This window comes from Cebus imitator, unplaced genomic scaffold (genome assembly GCF_001604975.1).
Source record: "Cebus imitator isolate Cc_AM_T3 unplaced genomic scaffold, Cebus_imitator-1.0 Scaffold65, whole genome shotgun sequence".
In the NCBI taxonomy this organism is placed as follows: Eukaryota; Metazoa; Chordata; class Mammalia; order Primates; family Cebidae; genus Cebus; species Cebus imitator.
Window position 1 is genome coordinate 979,859 of NW_016107380.1, and position 26,541 is coordinate 1,006,399.

At 40.5% G+C, this 26,541-nt stretch overlaps 1 protein-coding gene across 3 annotated transcripts in view; it reads left to right on the forward strand.

The window, feature by feature from the left end:
• The window catches only part of HIVEP2 (HIVEP zinc finger 2), a 200,051-nt gene extending 175,177 nt beyond the window's left edge, over positions 1 to 24,874 (forward strand). For all 3 annotated transcript variants that reach the window (XM_017530403.2, XM_017530404.2, XM_017530401.2), the window contains 6 exons: positions 411 to 5,970; positions 7,072 to 7,226; positions 10,617 to 10,792; positions 14,947 to 15,048; positions 15,840 to 16,735; positions 22,408 to 24,874. In XM_017530403.2, coding sequence (XP_017385892.1) covers positions 793 to 5,970; positions 7,072 to 7,226; positions 10,617 to 10,792; positions 14,947 to 15,048; positions 15,840 to 16,735; positions 22,408 to 23,232 — 7,332 coding nt within the window. In that variant the 5' untranslated portion in view covers positions 411 to 792 and the 3' untranslated portion in view covers positions 23,233 to 24,874. The remainder of the gene's footprint in view (positions 1 to 410; positions 5,971 to 7,071; positions 7,227 to 10,616; positions 10,793 to 14,946; positions 15,049 to 15,839; positions 16,736 to 22,407) is intronic.
• The last annotated feature ends 1,667 nt before the right edge of the window (positions 24,875 to 26,541 follow it).

A 26,541-nucleotide genomic window follows, 5' to 3' on the forward strand; every position in this document is an offset into this window, starting at 1 on the left:
GTGTGCCAAACCTAGTGTACTGAAAAAACACATCAGGTCCCATACTGGGGAGCGGCCATATAAAACTTGGTTAGAAATAGCTTTATATTTGTTAATGAGGCTTTCTAAAATCTTACACTTTTGTAGATCATGTCCATCAAGGGTTTTCCTTCAGATAGCTTTCTAAAGTTAAGAAGTATTTAAAAGAGTGCCCAAAATTCAAACATGGAAGAGACTTATGCTTATGACTCAATGCAGAGTTTGAAATTAATATATATTAATTATAGAATTAATGTACTTGCAATAGAAATAAGTCCTTGGAGTAAAAAAACATTTCAAATTTACCTAATTTCTGGTTGGTTAGTTAGGATTCGTTTTGGTTTCTTATTTGAAACGATTAGACAATCTCTTTGTATTTTCTTTTTCTTCAGGTCATTTTATGAAACTGGCAATTGAACTTTGCTCCAGTTGATGGGCAAAATTTCTCCTAGAGTATTCATCATCCCGATTTCATCCTGGTTGAAAATTTTCAAATGCCATAAGAAATCTTTCTAGGTTTGCACTTAGCTTTTGGATGGACATTTCTACAATGGAGAGAACTGTGTTATAGCCCTGGTCCAAGGGACATTACTGTCTAATGCCCATTGACTGTGGTGTGCGTGTGGAAGGTTCCAAAGAGAAGGAGCAATCAGCAAGTTTGCAGACACCCTGGAACATGGAAGCAACCAAGCTCTAAGAAGCACAGCTTTGGAGTCACTCCATGAGTCTGCACGGCTTTCAGGGGAACTAGCACTTAAGACCTTGTGTAACAAAATGGACACTGGGGACACAGCTCTAGGACAAAAAGCTACCTCAAGGTCTGGAGAAACTGATAAAGCATCAGGTAGATGGAGACAGGAACAATCAGCTGTTATTAAGATGAGCACTTTTGGCAGTCAAGAAGGACAGCGGCCACCACAAATAGAGCCCGAGCAAATAGGAAACACAGCATCAGCACAACTGTTTGGTTCTGGGAAACTGGCCTCCCCTAGTGAAGTGGTGCAGCAAGTCGCAGAGAAGCAATATCCACCGCATCGTCCGAGTCCTTACTCATGCCAACACTCACTCTCTTTCCCTCAACACTCATTGCCACAGGGGGTCATGCACAGCACCAAGCCACATCAGAGCCTCGAAGGTCCTCCGTGGCTTTTCCCTGGCCCTTTGCCATCCGTTGCCTCCAAGGACTTATTTCCTTTTCCTATACATGGTCACAGTGGTGGTTATCCTAGAAAAAAGATTTCAAGTCTGAACCCTGCTTATAGCCAATACTCCCAGAAAAGTATCAAACAGGCAGAAGAGGCTCACAGGAAAGAGCACAAACCCAAAAAGCCTGGCAAGTACATTTGCCCTTACTGCAGCAGAGCGTGTGCCAAACCTAGTGTACTGAAAAAACACATCAGGTCCCATACTGGGGAGCGGCCATATCCATGTATACCTTGTGGTTTCTCTTTCAAGACAAAGAGCAATTTGTACAAGCACAGGAAGTCACATGCCCATGCAATTAAGGCAGGATTAGTACCTTTCACAGAGTCAGCTGTATCTAAATTGGACCTAGAGGCTGGTTTTATTGATGTAGAAGCAGAAATACATTCAGATGGTGAACAGAGTACAGACACAGATGAGGAGAGTTCTTTATTTGCCGAGGCCTCTGACAAAATGAGTCCTGGTCCACCCATCCCACTGGACATTGCCAGCAGAGGTGGCTATCATGGGTCATTGGAGGAATCATTGGGAGGTCCAATGAAGGTGCCGATTTTGATTATCCCCAAAAGTGGGATTCCTCTTCCTAACGAAAGCTCTCCGTATATTGGCCCTGATATGCTACCAAATCCATCTTTAAATACTAAGGCTGATGATTCGCACACAGTCAAACAGAAACTTGCACTAAGACTGTCGGAGAAAAAAGGACAAGACTCTGAGCCATCGCTCAACCTCCTGAGCCCGCACAGTAAAGGAAGCACTGATTCTGGTTACTTTTCTCGCTCAGAAAGCGCTGAGCAGCAAATAAGCCCTCCCAACACAAATGCAAAGTCTTATGAAGAAATCATCTTTGGAAAATACTGTCGGCTCAGTCCGAGAAATGCACTCAGTGTTACAACCACAAGTCAGGAGCGTGCCGCAATGGGTAGGAAGGGCATAATGGAACCATTACCTCACGTAAACACCAGGCTAGATGTCAAGATGTTTGAAGATCCTGTTTCACAGCTGATCCCAAGCAAGGGAGACGTCGACCCCAGTCAAACGAGCATGCTGAAATCCACTAAATTCAACAGTGAGTCCCGACAGCCCCAGATTATTCCACCCATCAGGAATGAAGGAAAACTTTATCCAGCAAACTTTCAGGGCAGCAGCCCGGTTCTCTTAGAAGCTCCTGTAGACTCTTCACCCCTTATTAGAAGCAACTCAATGCCAACTTCTTCAGCAACTAATTTAACTATTCCCCCTTCTTTGAGAGGAAGTCACTCATTTGATGAAAGGATGACTGGTTCCGACGATGTATTCTATCCAGGGACTGTGGGCATACCCCCGCAGCGCATGCTAAGAAGACAAGCGGCATTTGAGCTGCCTTCAGTACAGGAGGGCCATGGGGAGGTGGAGCACCACGGCAGGATGTTGAAAGGTATCAGCAGTTCATCCCTGAAGGAAAAGAAATTATCTTCTGGGGACAGGATTGGGTATGACTATGACATCTGTCGGAAACCCTATAAGAAGTGGGACGACTCTGAAACACCAAAGCAAAGCTACAGGGACATTTCCTGCTTGAGTTCTTTAAAACATGGTGGAGAATATTTTATGGATCCTGCGGTGCCATTGCAGGGAGTACCAAGCATGTTTGGAACTACCTGTGAAAACAGGAAACGCCGGAAAGAGAAGAGCGTAGGGGACGAAGAGGACACCCCCATGATCTGCAGCAGCGTCGTAAGCACTCCTGTGGGCATCATGGCTTCTGATTATGACCCCAAACTGCAGATGCAGGAAGGAGTCAGGAGTGGATTTGCCATGGCTGGACATGAAAACCCTTCTTATGGTCACACTGAACGCTTTGACCCGTGTCGACCCCAACTGCAGTCTGGAAGTCCATCTCTTGGGTCAGAGGAGTCACCATCAGCCATTGATTCAGACAAGATGTCAGACATAGGGGGCAGGAAACCTCCTGGAAATGTGATTTCTGTGATTCAGCACACCAACTCGCTGAGCCGACCCAATTCATTCGAAAGATCTGAGTCAGCTGAACTTGTGGCCTGCACACAGGATAAAGCCCCTTCCCCTTCGGAGACGTGCGACAGTGAGATTTCAGAAGCCCCAGTGAGTCCTGAGTGGGCTCCACCCGGGGATGGTGCAGAAAGTGGGGGGAAACCCTCTCCATCTCAGCAGGTGCAGCAGCAGTCCTATCACACACAGCCCAGGCTAGTTCGGCAACACAACATCCAGGTTCCCGAGATTCGAGTGACTGAGGAGCCTGATAAACCCGAGAAGGAGAAAGAAGCCCAGAGCAAAGAGCCAGAGAAGCCTGTGGAAGAATTTCAGTGGCCCCAAAGAAGCGAGACCCTTTCCCAACTCCCTGCCGAGAAGTTGCCACCCAAAAAGAAGCGTCTTCGACTTGCAGATATGGAGCACTCCTCAGGGGAGTCCAGCTTTGAATCCACAGGCACAGGCCTCTCCCGCAGCCCCAGCCAAGAAAGCAACTTGTCCCACAGCTCCAGTTTCTCCATGTCTTTTGAAAGAGAAGAAACCAGTAAGCTTTCTGCACTTCCTAAGCAGGATGAGTTTGGGAAGCATTCAGAATTTCTGACCGTCCCTGCTGGTTCATACTCGTTGTCTGTCCCAGGCCATCACCACCAGAAAGAGATGCGACGCTGCTCATCAGAGCAGATGCCTTGTCCTCACCCAGCGGAAGTCCCAGAAGTTCGGAGCAAATCATTTGACTATGGGAATCTGTCCCATGCTCCTGTGTCGGGAGCAGCAGCCTCCACAGTATCACCGTCCAGGGAGAGGAAGAAATGCTTTCTGGTGCGGCAAGCTTCCTTCAGCGGCTCCCCAGAAATCGCCCAGGGTGAGGCTGGCATGGATCAGAGCGTGAAGCAGGAGCAGCTAGAGCATCTGCATGCTGGCCTCCGGTCCGGGTGGCACCATGGCCCACCCACCGTGCTGCCTCCTCTTCAGCAAGAGGACCCAGGGAAGCAGGTGGTAAGTCCTTGTGCCCCACTGAGCTCGGGGCCACTGCACCTGGCCCAGCCACAGATCATGCACATGGACAGTCAGGAATCTTTGAGAAATCCCTTGATCCAACCAACATCCTATATGACAAGCAAGCACTTACCTGAACAGCCACACTTATTTCCACATCAAGAGACAATTCCCTTTTCTCCAATCCAGAATGCCTTGTTTCAGTTTCAATATCCTACAGTCTGTATGGTTCATTTACCAGCTCAGCAGCCTCCCTGGTGGCAGGCGCATTTTCCACATCCCTTTGCTCAGCAGCCTCAGAAGAGCTATGGCAAACCCTCTTTTCAGACAGAAATCCATTCAAGCTATCCCTTAGAACATGTGGCGGAGCACACTGGAAAGAAACCTGCTGACTACGGACACACGAAGGAGCCGACCTACCCCTGTTATTCAGGAGCATCAGGGCTACACCCAAAGAACCTTCTTCCAAAGTTTCCATCAGACCAGAGCAGCAAGTCCACTGAAACGCCCTCTGAGCAGGTTCTTCAAGAAGATTTTGCCTCAGCAAATGCTGGGCCTCTGCAGTCCCTCCCGGGAACAGTGGTTCCTGTTCGGATCCAGACACACGTACCATCCTATGGAAGTGTGATGTACACAAGCATTTCTCAGATACTTGGGCAGAATAGCCCTGCCATTGTCATATGCAAAGTCGATGAGAATATGACCCAAAGGACACTGGTCACCAACGCAGCCATGCAAGGGATAGGATTCAACATTGCCCAGGTGCTGGGGCAGCATGCAGGCTTGGAAAAGTACCCCATTTGGAAAGCACCTCAGACTCTACCCCTTGGCTTAGAATCCTCAATCCCTTTGTGTTTGCCTTCCACCTCCGACAGCGTGGCCAGCCTGGGAGGTAGCAAGCGAATGCTTTCTCCAGCCAGTAGCTTGGAGCTCTTCATGGAAACCAAGCAGCAGAAAAGGGTCAAAGAAGAAAAGATGTATGGACAGATTGTGGAGGAGCTTAGTGCCGTGGAGCTGACCAACTCAGACATCAAAAAGGACCTCTCCCGCCCCCAGAAACCCCAACTGGTTCGACAAGGGTGTGCTTCTGAGCCAAAAGATGGCTTGCAGTCAGGGTCATCTTCCTTCTCCTCTCTGTCACCCTCCTCATCTCAAGACTATCCTTCTGCTAGCCCGTCCTCCAGGGAGCCATTCCCGCCCAGCAAGGAGATGCTTTCCCGGGCATCACTTCCAGGGCAGAAGTCCAGTGGGCCTTCTGAAAGCAAAGAGTCTTCCGATGAATTAGATATTGATGAGACTGCATCGGACATGAGCATGAGCCCACAGAGTTCCTCATTACCAGCAGGAGATGGTCAGCCAGAAGAGGAAGGGAAGGGCCACAAGCGGCCTGTTGGCATGCTGGTCCGCATGGCCTCTGCCCCCAGCGGGAATGTGGCAGACTCGACTCTTCTTCTCACGGACATGGCAGATTTCCAGCAGATTCTTCAGTTCCCCAGTCTGCGGACAACAACTACAGTGAGTTGGTGCTTCTTGAATTATACAAAACCCAATTATGTGCAACAGGCCACCTTCAAATCCTCCGTTTATGCTTCATGGTGCATTAGTTCCTGTAACCCAAACCCATCAGGATTGAACACCAAGACCACTCTGGCTCTTCTGAGGTCCAAGCAAAAAATCACTGCGGAAATTTATACCCTGGCTGCTATGCATAGGCCTGGAACTGGCAAGCTTACGTCGTCAAGTGCTTGGAAGCAGTTTACTCAGGTAACAAACACTGTTTTAGGAAGAACTCTGTATTGTGGATTTGATTGCTGAGCAGACTGCATAGTGAAGGATATAAGGCTTAAAAAAAAATACAAGTAAAATGAAAGTCAGTGTGGGGGCATCCTTCTCAGAAAGTCTGGCCTTACCCAGGAGTGGAAGAAGCCACTGACTGCACTTGGTTCTCAGGTCTCAGGCATGGTCTAGATACTGACAGTGTCACTTTCAGTATTTTCAGAAGGAAAAGCCTACACTTAATGTTTTTAAAATTTAAAAATGTGAGTGCCATGAAAGCCTCCACTGGGATCAATTCCCATGGGTTATTTTCCTTCTGACCTTTGTGAGTTACCTAGCAGGTTTAATTTTCTTTGGTTGAGAAGAATTCAGGGAATTGTGAAGTGGGCCACAGAGCAGAGAGAGGAGGCTGAAAGGAAAGATGAGGAAGGAGGACTGAGCTTTGCAAATGCCGCAGGGTGTATTCTCATCGACAAGACTTTTCACTAGAGTTCGTTTTTATGTATCTATCTCCTTCAAAAGTTATTTTTCCAAGTTGCTAGCTGGTTTATTCCTACCAGAAAAATCAATGTCTTCCAGGTAAAATTAAAAAAATATTAAGGGGCACTTTGGAATTTATGTCAAATTAATAAGGAGGCAAATAGAGGATTTAAAAATACATTTTCACTTATATCAGTTATTATTTTCCCTTCGATAATTTTTGAGACTACTTCCCTAATTAGTATAGATTGTTTTCATTGCTACTTCAGAACATAGAATATGTCTTTTAAGTCTCTGATAGCATTGCACAGAGTGAGTGCTGAGTGTTTATGTACATATATATTTATATATAAAATATATATCTATTTATATATATATATATATATATATATATATATAACAGAATGTTGAATTTATTCAGTAGAAACTGTCATTCTTACCAGATTTTATCCCTAGTGGCCCTTATTTTGTAAAACTAGTTCCTGGCCTTTTAGTACGGAATTTAGGATCATTTTCAGAGATTATGGAAGAATGGGAAATAGGGAAAGTGTCTTAGAGACTATGTCTTAGAGAAAGCATGTGAAATGATTATCTCTTCTTGTCTTACAGATGAAACCTGATGCATCCTTTTTATTTGGCAGCAAACTGGAAAGGAAATTAGTGGGAAATATCTTAAAGGAAAGAGGGAAAGGAGATATTCATGGAGATAAAGATATTGGATCCAAACAAACTGAGCCAATCCGAATTAAAATATTTGAAGGAGGGTAAGGAAACTTAAGTGCAGATGTAAAATGTTCAGTTATAGGTCAGAGTAAATGGTCCAGAATGTCTTCATGGAAAAAGTGCTGTCTAATCTGGTTGGGAGCTGAAAGTGAATTCTTTTTATATTTACATTTCTGAAGTCTGGCTGATAATAGATAAAAAGTTCATGCCCTTGCTTTTGGGTCTTGCTTTTCATGAAAACGTCCCCACTGGCTATCATTCAAGCCTCTTCCTTAAATTTTCACGCCTCTAATTTATCGTGAAATCTACTAAATTGGTCGACACTGATGTCATCTAAGTTCGTTCATTCTTTGATCATTTTATAGGTATTTGTTTTATTGATGGACATATTTTTATTCTATGCTTACAAAAATCAGATCATGTACAATCATGTATAATCTTCAAAACTAGTTAATTTGTTTATTTCTCTTATTATCTAAACTGGAAACTCTAATGTGATTTCACCAGTTCCATCAATATTCTTTTCTGTCCCAGGATCCAAGTCAGGATACCACGTTGCACTCAGTTGTCTTGCCTTCCCAGTCTTCTCTGGTCTATGACACGTTCTCTGTATTCAGGAATTTCTTTTCAAATGTTGAGTCCTGAGTCATAGAAACGCAAGTAATAAGGTTCAAAGACTTTGTTATTTGTGTAATTAAGAAAAATTACACGTGTAATGTCTTGTTATAGATTTTGATGAAATGTGTCTTTCATCCAGTCACATAGAAGGAAAAGCCTACACTTATGCTTTTAAAATTTAAAAATTTTGAAGTGTACCAACCACATTTTGAAGATTATGATGTAATTAGCCTTATCTGTACAAAAAATCTATTATTTATATATTTTCATGGGCATGACTTTATTCCAATTATATTTGGAGGACAATAATGTCATTTGTTTGACTATAAAATGTGGATTGTCCAGTGAGGTGAAATAACCATTTCTCATCTAGCATTACTGCTTTGGAGATGGATCATTCTATTTGGTTCTCCCTTAAGTTTTGCCTCCTTTGGATGTCTAACATTTTCACCACTAAAACTGTATACAATTATTATATATAGTCATGAATCTTGTCTTGATATTTTTCGACATCTCCATCTTTGAACACAAACAAGAGAAATATAGATTTTATCTTTCCTCAGAGACTGAGAGGTCCCTGGGACTGAATCAATCCTCTCACATTCAGCAGCCTTCGTAGCAGTGCACTTGTACCAATAGATTAGCGAGACCTCCAAATTACTCTATGCTTTGGGGAGCCCATCTCCACTAATGAAGGACACAAGCAAAAAAGCGTATGTGAACATTTTATTGCTGTGTTTTGGTGATCCAAAAGGATTGTGCCCATTTTTCATTTCCTCCTCCTTTAATTGTCCCCTGTTATGGGCTGTGTCCCAGTTACTTCTTAATCTATAGCCCAATTTCTGCCTGGTGTGACCAAGTGTTTTTTCCAAACCTTGTGTTACCTCCTCTTATTTTGGTGATTGCAAAGTGATAACTAAAAAAAAAAAAAAAAGTATTACTAACCAAAATTTTAAGTGTATATTATCAAATTGATGGGTTCAATAATTTAGTTAAACATAGCTTTGAATTTTTTTCAAAATCCATCAATTCTCTTATCAAGTAGATTCATGGGCCTGTAGATATTGTATGATATTTTATTTGTACAGGTTTTTCTAATACATACTTACGTTTTATACAGAATTTTACTGTATTTTTATTCTGGAAGCAAGTTAATCAGCTAAGACATTGAAAATAAAATTATACTGCTTGAAGATAAAATACATTTCCCATCACTATGATGGTGGGCTATAGTAAGCTTGAGGTATCCTTCCTTGAAGAAAATCAGCTTTCTATAAAATTGTTTTAGTGTATATCCCTTAAGCAATTTCATCTAGTTAGGAGTAGAGAATAGTGAAATTTAAACATAAAAGATATTTGCATCTTTAGGGTTTTTTCTACTTTATTAAAAAAGACAAAGATAAAATTCAAAATAATTTTGAAGAACAAATGGAAATCAACATTCCTGGTAGAAGGGGGAAATTTAAAGGAACCAAAGACATGCAAAATTGATTATTCATAGCTTTGATTCTACTTAACTCCCATCTGGATTGGTACTGACCAAAAAGTAGATAACGTTAAGATTAGATGTGAATCCAGAACAGAGTTGGTATTTAAATATGTGGATGGATTTTCTTTCTTAAAATTATTCCAATGGATTGGATGACTGAAGTTAAAGTTGCTTTTATTCTTATTTGTGGATTAGCTAGGATAAAATGGGAAAGTTTATAATGCTCTTAGAATGTAAAAAAGTATAAATATAGTGCCTTTATCTAAATCTACAGTGGATTAGGGCATTTTGCATGTCAGTTTACCTTTGAAAGTTATGAAAAGAACTCCCCAAAAGGAATATCATTCCAAGAATAATATTAGGCCCAAAATTCTAGCCTAGCTTTGACTTAAGAGGTAATGGCAGTCATTGAATTAGTCCATATAATATTTCTGTATCCTATGACAAATCGTGTTTTATTGTATTTTAAAATGGAATGGTTGAGCACTGGGTAGATTTCTTCCCTTGATTATCAAAGAAAACACCTAAGACTGTTTTTCTAGCCGACTTGATTAAGCAAGATGACCTCAGATATCCTTTCCAACATCTCTATGAAAGCCTTCTGGAAACAAATGCAAATTTGATTAAAAATAGAATCTCTAGTTTTCATTATATAACAGTACCTTGAAGAAGCTAGTTGAAATTTAAACTCCACATTAGTACAGATTCATGGTCTTTGGGAAGAGCAGATCAAATCTGTAGACAACAGTTGGTGAGCTGAGCTCACCCTGTGTAAACCAGAAATTTCTGACGCACTCTCGTGCCAGGATTGTAAAAATAGAGTAGGAACTTGCAATGAAGAATTCTATTACCAGTTATACTCATTTTAGCAAATTTAGAGGATTGTATGTTTGTACATGCACATCTTAGATGATGTAATGTTAACAAAAGATACATGATGAATATGCTGGTATGATTTTTGTAGGTCTCTTGATTGAAGACCATACTAGAATCCAATCCAAAGGTCTGCAACTCTGCAACTCTTTGAGGTTTGCATAAGTCAATTTGAACATCTATTTCCCAACTCTGTAAATTCACATGTAATAGTGGAGCCAATTCCATTTTGAATTCCATGTAGCATTACATTTTGTTTACAGTGCCAAATCTATTATCTAGTTCTTTCAGCCATTTACCACATAAATTTCACAGGCTTCATAGAAGTAAAGTTGACAAATTGTCAGTAAAAGACCCTCACAAAAATTTGCCGTGCAAACAATTAGCTTTTGCTTTAACATAGCATGCTAAGAATATTTGAAAACATACTGGATTTCCCTTTTTAAAACAGGTACAAATCGAATGAAGATTATGTATATGTCAGAGGACGTGGCCGTGGAAAGTACATTTGTGAAGAATGTGGGATTCGCTGCAAGAAGCCAAGCATGCTCAAGAAACACATCCGTACCCATACTGATGTTCGGCCCTACGTATGCAAGTTATGTAACTTTGCCTTCAAAACGAAAGGTACAAGTCTGACTTGTTTGAGAGGAAAAATACTTCTCTCTGGCTATTTAGACTTCTGAGTACTATTTTATAACTAACCTTCACCAACAATAAGATGGTTTTGTTTGTGAAAATATGATTCCACAAAATGTATTTTCTCCCTCAAGTAAGTGACCAAAGGATGTATGTGAGACTGTGAGGCTCCTTTTATGACTTAATTAAGAGCAATAGACATAGGTCCAGGCCGGTTGTCTCCGAAGGAAGTGAGTAAGAATGCTCTGGATAGCTATTACTTCATGCTGGAAATGTTATGTGGTCTAGATAATATTTACACCAGTATTGAAATCCTGCATATGCCGTGGTATTAGAGAAGCAAGGCAGCAGCTGGGGAAAAAACATGTGCTCTTGGTCAGTTTCAAGATTATAAATAATGTAGAGACCCACACATTCCCAGGTGGGCCCCTCCATCTACAGTTGCATTAATTATGCATAGAAATTTGATAGCTTGTGTTCCCTGTTTTTATCAGCACAGAGACAATTTCTGACTCTCAGGACTTAACTGTTAGTCTTATAAAACTAGGACTTGCCTGGAAATTTTTTAAAAATCTGTTTTTGAGTGGGGCACAGCGGGGGTCGGGGGGCAAGAAGAGGGGGAGGGATAACACCTGGAGAAATGCCTGATGCAGGCAATGGTAGGGGCAGGGATGGAGACAGCAAACCACCATGGCATGTATATACTTATGCAACAATCCTGCAGGATGCAGAGTATGCACAGGTACCCCAGAGCCCAAATACAATTAAAAAAACATAGAAAAAAAACAATAAAAAAGAATTTTATTTCTCAAAAAAAATCTGTTTTAACAGGTAGATTTATGTAAAAATATTTTACTCAAGGAAGTTACTTTGGTTATATTTCTATTTTTTGTAATATCATGAAAAAGTTCATAAGCCTGGTATTCTCGGAATACAAACAGTAGTGAATTAGAGGTTGTTTAACTTTTGCAGAAGTGTGCTTTACCTTAGGTTTAGTGGATACTATAGACACCCCTCACCACTTTAAATTTGCATAGTGATTAATCTTCTCTGATACTCTTCAAGAAAAATAAATATCAAGTAAAATAATCTTTGGTAGAGAAATGTACATCAATTTCCTTTTATAGCTGAAAATCCTAAATTGCTTTATTGGTTATAGAAGTGTAAATGGATAGCCTTCCAACATCTCTGTTTCTTTTTATTAAAAATGTATCTATATTACAGGAATGCCTCATTTGAAGCTGAAAAAAAGTGTGTATTCATTTGCATTTCAAAAAACACCCATATGGTCTTTTTTTAAAATTTATATATATATATATATATATATATATATTTTTTTTTTAATTGCACTTTAGGTTCTGGGGTACATGTGCAGAATATGCAGGATTGTTGCATAGGTACCTACATGGCAATATGGTTTGCTCCTTCCATCCCCGTCACCTATATCTGGCATTTCTCCCCACGTTATCCCTCCCCAGCCTGCCTACCCCCCGCTGTCCCTCCCCTAGTCCCCCCGACAGACCCCAGTGTGTGATGCTCCCCTCCCTGTGTCCATATGTTCTTATTATTCAACACCCACCTATGAGTGAAAACATGCAGAATTTGATTTTCTGTTCTTGTGTCAGTTTGCTGAGAATGATGGTTTCCAGATTCATCCATATCCCTGCAAAGGACACACACTCACCATTTTTTATGGCTGCATAGTATTTCGTGGTGTATATGTGCCACATTTTCCTTGTCCAGTCTATCATGGATGGGCATTTGGGTTGGTTCCAGGTCTTTGCTATTGTAAACAGTGCCACAATGAACATATGTGTACATGTGTCTTTATAATAGAATGATTTATAATCCTTTAGATATATACCCAGTAATGGGATTGCTGGGTCAAATGGAATTTCTATTTTTAGGTCCTTGAGGAATTAAATACCACTCACCTTTGCACACTCAAGCCTTTTATATAGAACTTTACTAAGAGATTCCCTAGGAGATAAGAAAATAAAAACTTTGATTTTAGGAAATACTGCAAATTCGCTAGTCATTACAAATAATACATGTCTTCACTGGGCATATGAGTTTGCTGCAGGTATAGTTGTGGGAAAACTGGATGAAGAAATGACACATCTCTAGACATTTTTAAAAATCAAATTAAGTCTGCCTCTGAATCATCATCTCCTGAAGGAAATCATTTATTCTTGGTCATTATTGGAGTTTCCTTGTCACCCTTTGGGAATATGCAAATGTCTCAGAATCAAAATGAGCAAAACATCCTGGGAAACCCTGCCAGTTTTCACCTCCGACTGAAATGCCTGTTGTCAAAACCCACATTGTCATCTGAGCACAGATGGAACGCCCTTGCACGACCAATCCCTTCTCCTTGTCTGTGCCACTTCTTCAGGGGCCTCCCCCGCCAATCTCCTTCCCTCTCCTTGTCCTTATGCATTACTTCCGCAGCTCATGACTTTCACAAACTAAAGCCATGGTGGGATTGTTTCAGATCCAGATATCTAGCTACAGACCTATTCTGAAGATGGGAGTCTAAAGCCTGACTATCCTTGGAATGGAGAGAAAAATGCAAAAGAAAGAAACACATACTCAAATCTAAACAAATCATCCTGACATGCTTAGCAGCCATACCTAGACACATCCACAGCATACTTGCACTCTGGCAGAAGCAGATGATTTCTATTAATTTATAGATACATTTCATTAATTTTCTAGATTTAAGGATTCTTGAAATGTCTATAACATTTTTGAGCTCTTTTAAAAATTGTAGATAAAAGTTTTGATAAATAAGAGCAGTGGGGGACCTGGAAATATTTCTGTGTTTAGAATTATCACAACAGCAAGTAAAATGTATAAATATATAAGCAATAAGTAAATAATACAGCAATATGAATAAAATAATAAACAACAGTGTCCCAGTTTTAACTGTGGCTCATGCACGAATAGCAAGCTTAACACCCCTACAAGAGGAATAAACTATGCCAGCAGGCTGAGTTTCCACAGAGATTTCACAGAGTCTTCTCTTAAAGTATTTGTTGGCACATTGTTAAAGCATTGTCAAAGGTACAGATAACATTATGGCTGTTTTCACTGAAGTAATGTAAAGGCTCCTTCCAACTGAATGAATTCCTGAATCTCTTTTGATGATAAGTTATGTGGCATAGAATTTATGTGTGTGTGTGTGTGTGTGTGTGTGTGTGTGTATTTTTTTCTATAGATTCTAGGTCAAGGGGGATTGGATCAATGTTTTCAAAATTTCTCATAATTCATAAAGTAGTTATATAAATTATATATATAATTTATATACACCCACATATATACACATAAAATTATATATGCCATTATCATTATAACATACTCAGCATGAAACCTTTCTTTTTTCTTAGCATGATAGGAGCCTGAAGATCAATAAAATAAAAATGGAATGCTGCTGCTCCAGAATTTTAGAAATTGCTCTCATAATGTTTGCTAACATATGCCAGACAGATAGATGCTAAATCCTGGAATAATGCTACCTATGAGTAGTTAGCTAATTATTTGTATGGATCTTTCAATGCACGGACAAAGTTGGCCCTCACATTAGTTTGTATGTATTTTTCTTCTGAACGTTGAGGATCCTTGGAGGTTACTATATAGCTGATCAATGACAGAAGGTTGGGACCCAGTGGGTGTGTTGAGGATATTTCATTCTGAAGTATCTCTGAGGTGTGTGGCTAGCTTGTGTTTCCATGTTTACGTGGAGACTCAGTACATCACCGATTCCATTATGTGCAGCTCTTGAATCCCACCCAGGAGGCTGATACACTGGGTAAATATGAGATCCCGTCCCAGGCAGAAAAGTCTGGGATTTTCAGTCTTGCTTGGTGCCTACTCTTGAAAAGTTGTGACCCTGGACTTTCACATTTCTTCTAGAATAAAGAAAATCTGAGATCGGGCCAAAGCTTTCAGGGATTGGTATCTTCAGAAACCAGATTATTCTTCTTAAGGTTGAAGCAAGGGGTAGTGGCTAGAAACAAATTTGCATTACGTGATGAATGTAATAAAATTAGTTCATTTCACATTGAATTTGGAGCAGTCATCAGTAGTTATTAATCTGATAACCAACTGATTTCTCTTCTTTTTGTGGTTACATTTTCCAGGTAACCTAACAAAGCATATGAAATCTAAAGCACATATGAAAAAATGCCTGGAATTGGGAGTCTCAATGACATCGGTGGATGATACAGAAACTGAGGAAGCAGGTATATCATAATTTAGTTGACAGACCTCTTCACTATGCACACTGGAGCTCTGTGGCTGAGGTGGTAAAATAAGTTTAGATATTTTTTAAAAGTGATCTCTTTTCATTTTATTAAATACTAAATATAGGAAATAAACCTGACACATTGAATTTCTTGAAACCTACTGAGAAGTGCACTTCAGTTTTGACTCTGAAGGCAAAAAAGGCCTTACTATGAAAATACTTCTATTTAGAGCCATGAAGGGAATAGAATTGCACTTGCTTTGTGATCGCGAATTAGATTTTATGAGGCTTTTGGGGAAATTTGAAAAGCATTTTAATGTATTATTATTCCAGTTAAGAAGAAACCCAGTAGGAAAACAAACAAACATCATTGACCTCAGTGGAGAACCTGGAGGTTGGCCAGACCCCCTGAGATACATCACTTAGACGTACGCTTGTACCTGAGCTTGCAGAGACAGGCTGTTGCATTGGTTTTCCATCTAGCATCATCATTAACATCATCCATACTCAGTTGTTGAGGATTTTCTGTGAGTGGGGTGATGTCTGAGATATAAGATCCTACTGTGGAATCTTTCTTGTAAGTTGGGGATGAAAAAAATAGATATATCGGAAGATAGAATGAATGCAGGGTCACACAGGTAAGTGCCTCATTTTATAGGAGTTATCAGACATAACTGTCTGCGGGCACTAGGGATTGGGAAAAGCTTTTGGAAAGAGATGGGGCTTAAATAAGACCCTGACCTTGACATTTGAATCTTGATCTCCATTATCTTTGTTCAATTGTTTCAGAAAATATGGAAGATTTGCACAAAGCAGCAGAGAAGCATAGCATGTCCAGCATTTCAACTGATCATCAGTTCTCAGATGCCGAGGAATCGGATGGTGAGGATGGAGATGATAATGATGATGATGATGAAGATGAGGATGACTTTGATGACCAGGGAGATTTGACACCAAAAACGAGATCAAGAAGCACCAGTCCTCAGCCTCCTAGATTCTCCTCCTTGCCTGTGAATGTTGGCGCCGTACCCCACGGGGTTCCTTCAGATAGTTCCCTGGGACATTCTTCATTGATCAGCTATTTGGTTACTTTGCCAAGTATTCGAGTTACTCAGCTTATGACACCCAGTGACTCATGTGAAGATACTCAGATGACAGAATACCAGAGGCTGTTCCAGAGCAAAAGTACAGACTCGGAACCAGACAAAGACAGATTGGACATACCTAGTTGTATGGATGAGGAGTGCATGCTACCTTCAGAGCCTAGCTCCTCTCCCAGGGACTTCTCACCCTCAAGCCGCCATTCCTCACCAGGTTATGATTCTTCACCCTGTCGAGATAATTCACCAAAGAGGTATCTGATACCTAAAGGAGATTTATCTCCCAGAAGACACTTATCACCTAGGAGAGATCTGTCACCCATGAGGCATCTTTCACCAAGAAAGGAAGCTGCATTGAGGAGAGAGATGTCCCAAAGAGATGTTTCACCAAGAAGGCATTTGTCTCCAAGGAGGCCAGTGTCTCCTGGGAAAGATATCACAGCGAGAAGAGACCTCTCTCCTAGAAGAGAGAGAAGATACATGACCACCATAAGAGCGCCATCTCCCAGAAGGGCTTTATACCATAACCCGCCATTGTCCATGGGGCAGTATTTGCAAACAGAGCCAATTGTATTGGGGCCTCCTGTAAGTATAATTCACTTGTCTTTCTAATATATAAGTGGAAGCACACTGGTGCCTCCTGTTAATGCACTGGTGTAAAATTTAGTATAGCATGGGTATCTGTCATGGGTGGAGTGAATCTGGCTACTGAAAATAGCAGGGAGACATTTTTGTCATATGCCATTGTCAGTAACATGACTGTGGAATTATCCAAAGTGTAGTATTGCATCAGAGCAGCAGTGCATTCCCAGTGGGAACAAGTGAGGCCTTTCTGAAGGCTTTCCAAACTTAATTAATTATAGACGTGAGCTGAAGCCTTTTTGTAAGTAAAAAAGATGAAGGCTTTAGAATGGCGTAACTGCATATTCATGTGCACTCACAGGGATATTTAGGCATCACTAATATAACTCATCACCAGGTGAGGATTCCGATGCAGTTGTTAACCTTGACTTTCAGAAACTTTTATTTTTTTAATTTATATTTTATTTATTTATTTTTTGAGACAGGGTCTTACTCTTTCACCCAGGCTGGAGTGCAGTGGCATGACTTTGGCTCACTGCAACCTCAAGCAATTCTCCCATCTCAGCCTCCCGAGAAGCTGGGACTACAGGTGTGTGCCACCACGCCTGGCTAATTTTTTAATTTTTTGGTAGAGATGGGGTTTCACCATGTTGGCCAGGCTGGTCTTGAACTCCTGACCTCAAGTGATCCACCTGCCTTGGCCTCCTCAAGTGCTAGGATTACAGGCATGAGCCACTGCGCCCGACCTCAAAAACTTCTTTTTTAATACACTCATTACCTTGCCCATTGTGAGTGGACATGCGAAACTGGTCTGGGACAAGGAGAGGAAAGAATGACACACTTGGTGTGTTTATAAATCAAAGACATGAGCATGTCTGTTTTTCTTGCCATGACTACCATCAAATGCACTTGCTCAGTGGAAGCATGGGCCCAAGGAGAATGGGAAGTCAGGAGAGCTAAGCGAGAATGTGTGAAGATTTCTATGATGTGCCTTCATTATAAATGAAAATAACAGTAGCCATGATGGATTACATTTAAGTAGTAGGTTTAATACAAATTCATAAAAAGACCACCAGTCTTGCCTAATTCCATGGGTCCGTAGACTGTGGTCTCTTTCAGTTTGCGTAGGATTTTAAAAAATCAATACAGCATGCACTTACCGTAGACAGAGGCATGACACCTTTGGAATCTGTCTGCCCTGAATGTGTTTGATTTCCTGCTCTACTCTTTGTTTTACTGTCTTGCTCCGGATCTCTGTGTCATGTGCATCAGCACCATCTTTCACAGCCAGAGGAGACACTGCCAGCTCCCAGCTCTGTTTTATCACTGCCCTGTCGGCCAGTTTTCTCCCTCTCATCACCTTCCACCAGCCTGAATCCTGAGCTCAGCCTGTCATTTTTTAACTTTAGGAAAGCTGCTGCATTCCTCTCCCCACTCCCTGCATGGCCTTTTCACAAGTCTGGTACCAACTTCATCTTTATGAAACAAATCTTGCAGAAACATGTATAGCAATTGGGATTCTGTTAGCAACATCCCAGTGTTGAGTGCTGCTAATAGATTAGCAAGCTAATAAGACAAAGAGGTACATTTACACAGGTTTTGGTGCCTTAGCAAAAGTAGGAAAAAGGGATCTTCTTCAGTTTGTGCCACTGCAGCCCAAAGAGAACTGTAAATCTCCTGGATCATGGGATACCAAGTCTGAGGTGATACATGCTTTCTCTGGTACACATGCAGTGATGCTGGCAGGGTGTGTTAGACAAGTCTGTCCCTGCATCCCTGCAGCTCCTGTTCTAGTGTTGGCCAGGTGGATTGAGAGCGGCATTTGTGAAAGAGTGGTGCATACTCAGTCAACTGCAAACATGCAGTTTTTTCAGTCAGAAAAAGTAAGACTTTAGTGCAAACATGCTGTGGTTATAAATAATTATAGCACCCCACAGTCAAGTTGGGCAAAGGAATTGAAAGAGGGGCCTAAGGGAGTTCATGTGATTTTTAGATATATGCCCAGGAAGTTGGAGAGAGATGAGTTTTAGTAGTCACTGAGCTTGTACCAGTTTTTGATGTTGGTTTGTTTTGTTTTTAAATACCAGATCATGAGTATATTTTATAATGTTGTTAAACTTTATCATTTATGACGCTTTTGGTCTATTACCTAGTTTAATTCTCTTTAGAGATTGTATAGCCTGCTGCATTGTTCACATGATATGAAGGAACAGATGTGGGAATCCTCCCTGATGCAGGGACAGCTGGTCCCAAGCACTGCCCACTTTATGCTTTCTCACACCACAGGATACTGACTGTGATGTGAAGGGACCTTCTGGCTCACTGTGACATAGTCATATTCTGGCTGTGTTTGGAGTGATGGTGATCATAGGAAACACAGGTTTGGAGGAAATGAATGAATTCAATTGTAGATTATGTTAAGTGTATGTCCATATTTATGTATACAGACATACACACATATGTACATACACAGACATCCGTATATACATCTATATGTCATCTACCAGACCTATTACCCTACTCATCTCTTCAACAGTGCGGCAGTAGGGACCTCTGGACGCAAATGATGAAAGGGAGGGAGGAGAGCAACAGGCTTCCTGCCACCCTGTCAGTTCTGCCAGTGCCCTTGGGTTAGTTTTAATTTTAAGATAGATAAATGATTGATTGATAGATAGATAGATAGATAGATAGATAGATAGATAGATAGATAGAATGAAAAGGTAAGAATCTTTTATCCATTTATTCAGTATTTACTAAATTTGAATTTTTGAGAGTCTACTACATGTGGTTCAAGGATGAAAATGAAATAATATTATGGCTTGTGGCCTCATCCTTTTTTCAATAAATACAATTCCTTTTCCATTTTAAAACTTTTGTAGATAAATAGCAGAAAGAAAGACAAAGGTGTGTCCAGGTCCTCAGTATGTAGTGTAGATGAGGATCATGTCTAGTGAAACAGCCAACGTTGATTCCTATCCCTTGCTTTCTGCGCGATCCTGGGCAAGTCACTTAACCTCTTGGCCACAGTTTTTTAATTGATTTCTGGCAGCCAGGGAGGTGGCCCATGCAGATTTCTGTCCCTGAAAGAAGGTGCCATTCAGCTGTAAGGAATGTAGTGGGCAGAGAGCCTCATGCTGGCATGTCGGCACCTTCAGGACAGGCCTGTTTTCAAGCCAAGGCCATGCTCTCCCTGCAGCCCCATCCAGTGACTGAGCACAGATGCTTCACCTCTCCCTCCTCTGCTCCCTGCTGCCCCCAAGGAGGCTCTTGCTCTTCTATGTCCCTCTCATCATTTGCATCTAGAGCTCCCTACTGCCATACTGTTGAAGAGATGAGTGGAGTAATAGATCTGCTACATGGCATATAGATGTATATATAGATGTCTGTGTATGTACATTTCTACATGTGTGTATATATGTCTATATATATATATATATATATATATGCACATACACTTAACACAATCTACCTTTGAATTCACTATTTGCTTTTCCATGACAAAATTTTTCTTACTGAGATTTAATAAGATGGGAGTTTGTTCACCACATTTATAAGGCGCAAACTACAAAACAATAGGATTGCAACTGGAGTAAAAACCAAAGTAGAGAAAACTTATTGGAAGTTTCTTTGGAGGATGAAGAAAGGGTGAATGGGAGGAGAGAGAATATGTAGAATATGTGGAAATGCCTGATGGGGGTTGGAGTGCTGGAAGTGGCCACATGGTAGAAATTCTACTTGTACATGTGGCTCTGTGGTTAAAATCATTTCATTTCTGATCAGTAAAGGGCTGAATTTGAAACATTTATTAGTAGCACCCACAAGATTTTATTGGATTTAGAACATGTCGAATAGTATTGTAATTTTAGAGGACAAATCATGACTCCATTTGTCAGCCTGGAGTTGGAGATCTCAGCTCAGTTTACATTATAGGACATCTCTCTCTGACTTCTGTTCACTTCCTCAGTCCCCCACAGATCCACATTCTGATTGGTTGTATGCAGTGGAGGTCATGGAATAGCCACCAGAAGTAAAATGGAAAATTAGCCAAGCTAGATTTATTTTAAACTTTGAGTCTGTGATCGCTATGATTAAAAGAAAACCTACTTATCTTTAAAGATTGTTACTGTAGGCATTGCAGGTCTTCCTTTCAAACTGGTGTTTGATGAAGGAGACATGCCTTTTCCAAGCCCGATTAAACACAAGGGGGATTTCGTGTGTGTGCAGAATTTAAACGATTCTTGTAACACAAAATTCTCACCTTTCCCAGAGTGTGAGGTCCTGGTAATGATAGTATTGATGATTACACCATTTCACTCACACTTTCAGGAGAACCCATGTTTCCAGCTTGTATATGATATATCACAGAGCAAGATAAGAGATTTCTGCATCTCAGAGAGTAGCAGAAATCACAGTCTAGATAGAACTGGATGAATCCTTAATGGTATAGAGCATACCTTGAGTTTTAGCACTGAAACACTCTTGAAATGAATTAGAACATTTTCTTTGGCTCTATCCTGGACTACTACCATACTGTACAGGTTTCTGTCTATCTATCTGTCTATCTATCTATCTATCTATCTATCTGTCTGTCTATCTATCTGTCTATCTTTCTATCTTTGATTCTCAAAAAATAGAAAAATAAATGAATTCCTTTTTAGATGAAAATCCATTCAAAGAGTGAATCACAGCAATTGAAAAGATGATAATATCATTAAAACCTGATTTGACAATCTAAGTTGTATTTCACTACAGAAATAGTATAGAAAATAAATTCTCCATTTTCAGGACTGAGACTATGAAATCTGAAATTCTGGCTGAGCATTTTATGCATCCTTAATTCATTGACTGCCAACAAGATATTGAGGTGGAAATAATAATATGAACAAAAGCATTAAGATGTCGTCATCTTTGGTACCCTGCTATGGAGTTGAACATAAGTTGTTAACTGTAATAATAATGTTAACTACTTCTATGGTGGATAGTTTCCTTTAAAAAAATTATTATTGATGTGAGACTTAAATGGCCTTGATTTGCTATTGGACAAAGAAGCTGGTCTCCTGCATTGAATATCTTCTGGCAGGAATATATTCCTTTAGACCACTGCCTTACACATTGGAGGAACCAGTTTGTGGGCCTCACCACCATTTTGTCATCTGTTCTGTGGAAATTTTTTTTTAAATAGCCAATTTTCAGGCCTGTCATTCCAATTATATACTCATCAACACTTAGGAAAAATATTAAAAATCTGTCCGGTACAGTAACAGATGGTAATCTATTTCCTTTTGAATTAAAAAAGTCTATGATTAATGTTTATTAGTGTTTTTTTGCTCAGTAAACTCTTTCTGCTAATTATTCATTAATTTTTCATTCTCTCTTATGAAAAAAACAGAGCTGAAGTGTGTCTCTGTGCCCAGTGGAAAACACCCTGGCTGCTTTATCACCTTGCTGTTTAAAAACAAAAGCAACTTTTCACAGGCTGACACCTTTATATAAGGATTATAAAAGATAGCAGAGAAATCTCTTTTGTCTTGAAAAATGAAAAGTTGATCAAAGGATTAGGTATTGAAGCCTATCTAGGTAGTGAATATGTGAGTGGGTGAGTGATCTAATAGCTTGACCTAAGAATGAAGAGTAGCAGAATCTGAATGTTGTGCTTTCTTTGCTTCTCTGTGCAGAATTTAAGAAGAGGATTACCTCAGGTTCCTTACTTCAGTCTCTATGGAGACCAAGAAGGTGCTTATGAACATCCAGGCTCCAGCCTTTTCCCTGAGGGTCCTAATGACTATGTCTTCAGTCATCTTCCACTCCACTCTCAGCAACAAGTGCGAGCTCCTATCCCCATGGTGCCCGTTGGTGGGATCCAGATGGTTCACTCCATGCCCCCGGCCCTTTCCAGTTTACATCCTCCACCCACATTGCCCCTGCCAATGGAGGGCTTTGAGGAGAAGAAAGGTGCGTCAGGGGAGTCCTTCTCCAAGGACCCCTATGTGCTTTCTAAGCAGCATGAGAAGCGAGGTCCTCACGCTTTGCAGTCCTCTGGTCCACCTAGCACTCCCTCTTCTCCTCGGCTGTTAATGAAACAGAGCACTTCGGAAGACAGCCTAAACGCAACAGAGCGGGAACAGGAGGAAAATATACAGACTTGTACAAAAGCCATTGCCTCTCTCCGGATTGCCACAGAAGAGGCAGCTCTGCTTGGGGCAGATCAGCCAGCACGGGTGCAGGAGCCCCACCAGAACCCCCTGGGAAGTGCACATGTTAGCATTAGACACTTTAGTAGACCTGAGCCGGGTCAGCCCTGTACCTCAGCCACCCACCCTGACTTGCATGATGGTGAAAAGGACAATTTTGGTACATCACAGACTCCATTAGCTCACTCCACGTTTTACAGCAAGAGTTGTGTGGATGACAAGCAGGCGGACTTTCACAGCAGCAAGGAGTTATCTTCAAGCACAGAGGAGGGCAAAGATCCTTCATCAGAAAAGAGTCAGCTACATTGATCTGCGATGCATGGAGACTTTCATTTCCACATTTTCCCATTTTTTTGTTTTTGTTTTTCTAGAAATGGAGGTAATCAAGTTTATAGCATGCCTGTCCTAAGTTACAGTAGTTTGCTATTATATATACTTTTGTTATATCAAAAGAATTAGGTAAATTAACAAGTCATCATGAGCCTGACCAAAACAAAATTTGAAATTAACCTATTGGGTCTGGTACTTTTAAAATTGTACAGATGTTTGTGCCTTTTCTTTACTTTGCTTATATTCTTATAAGCATTTTTTAGCAGTAATTTGTACATATTTTAGAATTTGTGTATCTGCTTTGTAATAAATGTAATTTCTTTCCTTTTTTGGACACTTGGATCTAAATGATGTAAAGCAAAACAGCATCAATATATATGTGAGGTTGCACTAAAACATATTTTTATATGATTAAAACTGAACAGCTTTTATGTACAGCTCTGATTCTGTAATACTAATATTTATTTACTTTGTTTCATAAATTGTACATTTTTTCTTAATGTTGTGGATTGCTTTTCTATGTGAAGCATGGGATTTACTGTTGCGTAACTAGAACAAAAATGTACATTGTAAACAAGATATTTAAAGTAGAGTATCTTATTCTGCACTTATGCATTAGTTAAAAAAAAAGATAAAGGATGTATCAGTCAGTTCTTAACTCTTGTATATTTTTTTGTCTCTTGTTTGCTGGATTGACTATAACTTAAGTGCTGATTGTGATTTTAAAATGATAGTACCGTAAAGCATTAAAGTAAACAATGTGCTATTGTGAGTTTTTTCAAAGCTTTATAAATCAGTTATAAATAATATTAAAAGTATTTGGTCTTATGTGAACATGTTGATCTATATACTCATCTAAAAATATGGGAAAACATTCCACCCCATGTAAATATGTACAAGTGCATCACTGGTACAATTTTATGTAACTTGTTGGACACTAGGTTGCCACAGACCTATGCTAGGTGTCTTTAAAAAATTAAAGTGACAAAGCACATGGGACTGTGTAGAGCTTGGTTATCGGCCGGCCCGGTGGCTTGGCAGGCAGTGCTGTGCGCTGCTCATGGTGAAGACCTGGGCTTAGCAATCTCCTTATTTCTTGCTACACAGGATGGTGACTGGAACTAAGGCTACACAGAGGGTCGCACTTGGACTCTGAGGGTTGGGTGTGGAAGGGGGAAAAGGGGTTGGAGACCTGCTCCCCAGCTCTTCCTGTCAGCCAGTTTACATGGGAACAGGGTTAACATCTGTGTTAGGGGAGGTCACCTTACCCTTCTGCACAGGGGAAGAGTGTCATACTCCTGGCTATCTCAGGGGGAATGGGGAAAAGAATCTTTCAAGGGCAAAGAACTCGTGGGAGGATGATGTCTGTTGTATGTAATACTCACAATGGCTTTTGGCTAGTGTTGAAGGTGGGAAGAGCCTTTGTAGGTCCAGAAGAGTGGAAGAGAGGGAGGGGTACAGCAACATGTGCACAGGCACGCACATGTGTGCACGCACACACACAATCTGGGTTATCTTTGTGCTATATAGTGGATTATAATTCTGTGAAACCAAGTTTGTATATTGAATTACATTAAGGAGTGTTCTTTAAAAAGAGAAATAAATATACAATTACATGCTTGAGGTGTCTAGTTCTTATGTGTTGCTTTACATTTTAATTTCCCAATTTTGTTTCTAAAGAAATTTTGATACTAGCAACATACCATCTGTGCTTTTAAGTCCTAGGTTCTGCCCATCCTGAGGTATGCTGAGTCTGAATGCTTTTAACAAGTGAGAAGACAGTCATTGGCGTCCATAGGTCATCTGATTAGAACAAGATAGTGGTCACCAAGGTGTGGGACCCAGAAATAGACTTATCCAAACCTCAGCATGGGCCTGGGCAGCATATGTTGCATCTGAACAGAGTCATGAATAAAACAAATTATCATTTTCCCTTCTGCTTCTCTTGCAGTATGCATACTTATCTGAAATTCCACTGGGGAAACTTCTTTCCTTTTGCCAAGGTGGCTGAAGCTAAGAATTAACTGAAATATATCAGAAAATACCCACAAATCACAGTTCTTTTATTAGAAAGAGTAGAACGTTTTTAATAATAAAAGCAGAAGCTCATTAAAAGTCAAAATCTATTAGTATTTCCACTATAAAAATCTAAAATTGGAGGATTTACAATGTACCCATTTGCTTTTATGAGCCAGACTGTCTTTTTAAACTGTATTTTACAAAGGTGAATTAAAGGTCAACACAGACACTCTAAGAAGAACCTTTTGATTATTTGGGGTGATCTGTGTGTTGTATTCCTCATTGTTGTGTGCGTGTGTGTGTGTGTGGGTGTGTGGGTGTGTTGGTGATATCAGGCCAAATCAAATTACTCTGTTTCTTCCTCTATCTAATTCATCACTCATTTATTCATTCATAAAAGTTTTTGAGTGCCAACTATGAACTGGGTATAAAAGTGGGCATTTTTTTAAATTTATTTTTTTGAGACAGAGTCTCACTGCAGCCCAGGTTGGAGTGCAGTGGCACAATCTCAGCTCACTGCAATCTCTGCCTTTCAAGTTCAAGTGATTCTCCCATCTCAGCCTCCTGAGTAGCTGGGTCTGCAGTCACATGCCACCATGGCCCACTATTTTTTGTATTTTTAGTAGAGATGGGTTTTCACCATATTGGCCAGCCTGGCCTCAAGTGATCTGCCTGCCTCGGCCTCCCAAAGTGCTAAGATTACAGGTATGAACCAATGCTCCCAGCCCAGTGGTGGGCATTTAGAATTAATGAGGAGTATCCCTGCCACCAAGGAACTCAAGTAAATAGGAAAGATATATGTGAGTAAATACAGATAATGTGATGTTTGAGCTCAAACAGTCGCACATTTGGTGTGTTTTATAACCACAAAGGGAGTGAGCAATCATCTTGGAGAGAGCAATCATCCTGCTGAGAATGGAGAAAGGCTTCATCACAGGGATAGCCTTGGAACAGATCTTTGAAACAATATGTTGACTAATTCACTCAACATAGTTTTTCATCACCTACATTGGGGTAAGTTTTTGTGTGCTAGGTGTCCAGTATGGCACAAAACATATAAAATCCTTGCCTTCATGGTGTTTATATTTGAGCCGAAAGGGCATTATAAAAACATAAGCAGAAAAGCACATGTTAGATGATTTGGGATCTGCAAAGCAATATATTGGTAAAAAGCAAAATGTAGCTGGCACCCTGGGTATATGGCAAGGTGGTAGATAATTAAGCTAGAAACACATATCGAAGTCCAATTTCCTAATCCAGCCTACAGCT